The 5,361-nt window shown below is 37.2% G+C and overlaps 1 protein-coding gene across 1 annotated transcript in view; it reads right to left on the reverse strand.

Annotated features, from left to right (window-relative positions):
* The window catches only part of LOC138049783 (peroxiredoxin-5, mitochondrial-like), a 6,728-nt gene continuing 1,367 nt past the window's right edge, over positions 1-5,361 (reverse strand). The window contains exons 2-7 of the mRNA XM_068896202.1: positions 4,946-5,080; positions 4,402-4,443; positions 3,502-3,591; positions 2,525-2,563; positions 1,403-1,564; positions 1-236 (exon numbers count right to left, since the gene is read on the reverse strand). Of these exons, the coding sequence (XP_068752303.1) occupies positions 1,403-1,564; positions 2,525-2,563; positions 3,502-3,591; positions 4,402-4,443; positions 4,946-5,080 (468 nt within the window). The 3' untranslated portion in view covers positions 1-236. The remainder of the gene's footprint in view (positions 237-1,402; positions 1,565-2,524; positions 2,564-3,501; positions 3,592-4,401; positions 4,444-4,945; positions 5,081-5,361) is intronic.

Raw genomic sequence — 5,361 nt, forward strand, 5'->3', positions numbered from 1 at the left:
TACAGTTGAATATATTTATTACCTCACACGAAATATAAATTTTAAGTGGACACTTTTAAAACAGGCGTCAGTATAGGATCAATGCAGACCCAATATTTGGATGATGCTGCTTCCATGACGACACCCAGTTACTCACACCGAAGTCAGTTCACAAGTTTACGTTGAAGACTAGTTGAAGATAACCTCCCTACATTCTTTAACAGTTTGTCCCTTTATCTGAATGCTTACACTGAGAACTAGGGAAAAATCAGAAAAAAAATAATAATTTGAGTTGAATCAATAAGGAAATTATATTGCTTAAGCAAGTCAAAGAACTCTCGGAAAGGAAAATTTGGTTTTGTCAAACGAGTTGATAGATAGAGGTATAAATCAATGAATAAAGGTATCCCCTCGTTCAATAAAGCCAAACTTTCGTGTTTCACTGCCCACCAACGCAGCACCACAGCTTCTTTAGAAAAAGAAAATTACGGTAAATATATGTACATGTACAGAAAATATATATAATACTTAATTGACCACTCCCCATAGCGACTTTTCAATGAAAGACAATCAACGAAACGACAGAACTCAACAACAACAACAACTGCTAAGAATCGGCTCAACTGGCCGGGGGCAAACCAGTTGGCTATTTACAAGTGCAGCCGAGAAGTTGAACCAAGGACTAACAGGAACAAATTCAACGAGTGACCAGAACGAGTCTTGAAACCAGAAACTTTGGATGTCAAGGCAAGCGTCCTAACAATTTGGCCTCACTGCGTTCAGATATCTATTCTGCCTCCAGACTGACTAATCCCTTCAGTACTCTAAGACAGGCCTTAGTTCAATCAGAATTCAAAGGAATGATTTTAGACTGATGTTAAGATTTATCAAGACTGAGTATTCGACTTAATTCGCTTTCCATGGAATTGCCTAAAGCCTGACTTGTGCAAACTTTGGAAAAAAAAAAACCTTTCAAAAACAAAATTCACCAATTTTTACTGGTGCTGCTTGGTGAAGAGGATCATTATGTTAATTAATGTCTCAACATTAATTTTAATAATTACCAGTTATCATTAATCAAACTCTAGCTATCATTATTACTTCCTTATGTTTCATGTCCTCTTATAGGTGCTAGCTATCTGTGAATGTATGTGAATACCTATAATACTATTTATTTATTTACCTGATTTACTATTAATCTGTTTTGCTACATTTGATTGTTACACAGCCCACCTCGATTAGCTTTGCTATAATTATGCGGGTTGTATATTTCTTCAATTTGCTAAATTTACATGTAAACATAGAAATAAAATGATAATGAATTGATGATGAGGATGATGATGGCTGCTTTTCAGCACAATTCATAATGAAAAATCGAATGCAATTCAAGGCGAAATGGGAGAGTTGCCGATTTATTTCTCACCTACAAAAGACCAAGGAGACCATTGGACAAGCTGCAGCTCAGCCCAGTACCATCTGGTTCCAATTGAAGCTGTGTTATCACACCATCCTCGATCAGCATTGAATATCTCTTGGAACGAACGTTCCCCAAGAAAGGGGTTGCATCAAGTTCCAAGTCAACTGCCTGGCAAATGGAAATAAATGGCACATTATCACTAAGTAGTACTGACTCACTTGCACTAATGCGCAATAACAGATGGCACCGTAATTAAAGGGACTATGTCACGCAATACCATATTCGTATTCTCAGCATTGGACTGCAACTACATAGCTTGCAATGGAGGCTAATGCGGGGGAATATATTAAAAAGCATTTGCATTTGAAAAGATCTCCCTGCATTAGCCTCCATTGCAAGCTAGTTCCAGTCCAATACAACGTACTGAGAATACGAATATGGTCTGTTTCATGACACCCAAAATGCCAAAAAGTGGAATGAAACATTACAATAACCACTTAGATCTGTTGAACAACAAAAGAAATACAGCAAAAGGCAAGAGAAGCGTGGATGGACACAAATGGACAACACTGAAACGGATTGCATTTGGTTAATCTTGAAAAAAGTCGGCCTGACGTTTTTCAAGTTCATGGCAACTTGCCTGGATAAAGGTCGTTTTTCCTCAGAATCATCTAAGTTATAATAATAATAATAATAATAATAATAATAATGATGATGATTTATTAACAGACCCACTGGGAGGCTCTTCCCTGTTAAATTACATTGATTACAATTACAAAATAAATCAAACTAAGTTATTTACAAATTATACAGTAGAAACAGGATTAGGCCCTTTCCGAGTTGAAGTCTGCCTCCTCTCCAAAGCGAGCCCAAGTGCGAAGCCTCCGCCATGAAAATTAGTTTTCATGCATATGTAAAGTAGAACTAATTACACAACAACAATAACTTTATCAGTAAAGGAATTCCAAGGTGATTAACTTACGATTTCCCCTAAACACCCCAAAATAACTTGACATAGCCTGTGACATTTCACCAGCGGAGCGACTATGTGTTCAAGTAGCCAAGGACAAATGGTGCTACAAAGAGAAGATCCTAGATTGTCAAAGACTGAAGAAAGAAACTACATACCTTAGTGAAGTCACCCTTAGTGTCAGCCAACATACGGATCTAAAGGGGAAAAACAAGAATTGAAGACAAAGTTGCTTAAAAAGTTACCCAAGGCAAGGCAAATTAATTTGTGTGTGAAAAGATTTGCCCGCATTAGCCTCCATTTCATGCTAGATCCAGTCCAGCCGCGAGAATTCGAAAATGGTCTATTAATCTGACCATCTCTGCAGCCAAGATTGCCTTTACTTAATTAAAGAGCATTGAACATTGTGTTATCCTCGTCGAGCATGATAACATTGTCACCTGCCTAGGCTATTTGATGTATTGTGTACTGTGTTTGAAAAATGATTGACTTGTGCATTTCCCTGTAAGAAGTATATGTTATGCCAGCTGGGAGGTCCGTACAGCGAAAAACCAAGGCCTGAGGCTGCAGGCTGAGGACAGTTTTTTCAAGGCAGAGGATACAATTTTTTGCTATACGGACTGAGCCTAATACATGTAGCTGGTAAATAACTTATTTTTTCCTCTTGCTCTCTCTTCCTTGCTGAAAATCACCTTTTTGATTGTTCACTCGTACCACGCTTGATAGCGAATGCAGTAAGCCACTTACAAACTGAACGCTTCAAATGGAAATATTTTTATTTGAATTATATTTCCAAACCTCTTGTCTAATAAAAATCTGATTTGAAACACTAACTTCTGTATGTAAATGGATTTGGTGTTAAAAAAATGGAAAATTAAGGTTGTCGCACAAGTTCACGCAACTAGGGTTAAAATTCCGCCTGGGTTGGCGTGCAAGATAGAAAAATTCTGCCCACTCCCAAAGCCAATCAGTTTACAGGATTTGCAGAATTCTGCCAGTGCATGCATCAAGAAAAAAAAAATGTGGAATTGTTATACAGCATGGGAGGCTTACATAGCAGTGGCAGAATTTAAGACTTACAATATGTGGACCATCCCTCAAATTTAATGCAAACAAAATCTTACATCACACAAACCTTTCCTTCACATTTGTGAGCTTCTCCCCATGCAGCCATCACAAATGGATCATTGACTGAGATGCAAGCAATAACCTCTACTCCTTTTTCCTGAAAAACAAAAAAAAAAAAAAACACTTCAAGGTCATAAGGAAAATTATGAAATGACAATGCATGCCATTACAACCTATTTAAAAAAATATACATGTATGCAGATTAAAGAAGTTTTGAATTGAAGAAATGTATCTCTTGATCCTATGGTGACTCAGAATGCCTGGAAAAAAATCTGAGTGCTTCTTTGCAGGAATTGTCCTATGATTTTCTGATTACTAATTCAGATGCTCTCTCACTTAGCTATAATGGGAGACTTACAGAAGCTGAGGCAGTTCTCAGCCAAGCTTCTGTGGTTCAAATTGCAGGTTGAATGGAACATAAATAACTGTTTGTTTGAAAAGCACATCTACATGTATCTACTTGGTAGGACACTCTAGACTTGCAGAAGAACTTCTGAGATATGATATCCATGAAGATGCAGAGATAGCTTCCTGTTAACCACTTACTGATACCTCAAATCATGTAGAGTTTAACCAAAGGAAAAAATGGGGAGCAACAAAACATGCTTTACCCACTCCAAAAAATGATGTCTTTCGGGGTGCAGGGATGGCGCAGTGGTGAGAGCACTCATCTCCCACCAATGTGTTCCAGGTTCGATTCCCAGACTTGACGTCATAGGTGGGTTGAGTTTGTTGGTTCTCTACTCTGCACCGAGAAGTCTTTCTCCACGTACTCTTGTTTTCCCTCTCCTCAAAATCCAACATTTAACTTGATTTTTGTTGATTTTTCATATCAGTTTACAGTGTCCCCAATTAGTGCTCAAGCGCTAGAATGACTACGCACTTAAATGAAGTTCCTTTTCTTTACCTTGAATTTTTCAAAGTCCTCAACATATCCAGGAAGATGAGTCTAAAAAATAATAAATGAAGAGTAATGGGAGTAAAACTGTAAACACATATTTATGAACAAACACAAGACACAGAAATATACCCTTCACCATTACTGAACCCAAGCTACGGCTGTAAGCAAACTGAACATACCAGTACTACAAAGATAGGCAATACTAAATTGTTCAAGTAAATAAAGTGGTTACGGCACAGTAAGTTTTCTTCTCCTACACCTTAATTGAATCCTGACAATTTTGCGAAAAGCTCTCTTTGAAACAAGAAATAACGCCATTAGCATTCATTAAAACAATTATTATTTATTTTTTAATAAAAAAAGGTATATCTTTCTTTTTTTCCCTAAGTAATCTCCACAGGATATCTATTATTTAAAGGCGAAAAATTGCAAAAACTGACAAAAAAAATTGATTAGCTTACAGAAAATCCTGTGATAGATCGCTTGAAAGGAAAAACTAATCGAATTTAAACACACATTAATAATTTAAGCAACGATAGCTACAGCAAACCTTTGAACATCCTGGCGTAAAAGCTCCTGGAACAGCAAAAAGAACTCCTTTTTTACCAGCAAATAGTTGTGACATGTTGACTTTGTCAGTTGGAGAGGTCTCCATGACTTCAACAGAAGGAATTTTATCACCAACCTAAAAAAATACATCATGTGTGCACCAATCAAAGGAATAAACATAAATGCATAGGTACACTCTTTGGCATAAAATTCTAACATAAGTATGGGTGGCACTTGGGAAACTTTCAGGAAATTTGTTTTCTTTGAGGTAAAAATGTGTAATCAGTTGACATTGCCAAGTGTGACCCCAAGTTCTCCATTTGGAAAATTTTGGAAAATCGGCAAAAACATCCGTAGCGCTTGGGTGGGGGAGGCAGATTTTGGAAAACTTGAGCTAAACGATAGGAATCATTGAGG

The sequence above is a fragment of the Montipora capricornis genome, chromosome 5 (assembly GCF_036669925.1).
Source record: "Montipora capricornis isolate CH-2021 chromosome 5, ASM3666992v2, whole genome shotgun sequence".
Taxonomy (NCBI): domain Eukaryota; kingdom Metazoa; phylum Cnidaria; class Anthozoa; order Scleractinia; family Acroporidae; genus Montipora; species Montipora capricornis.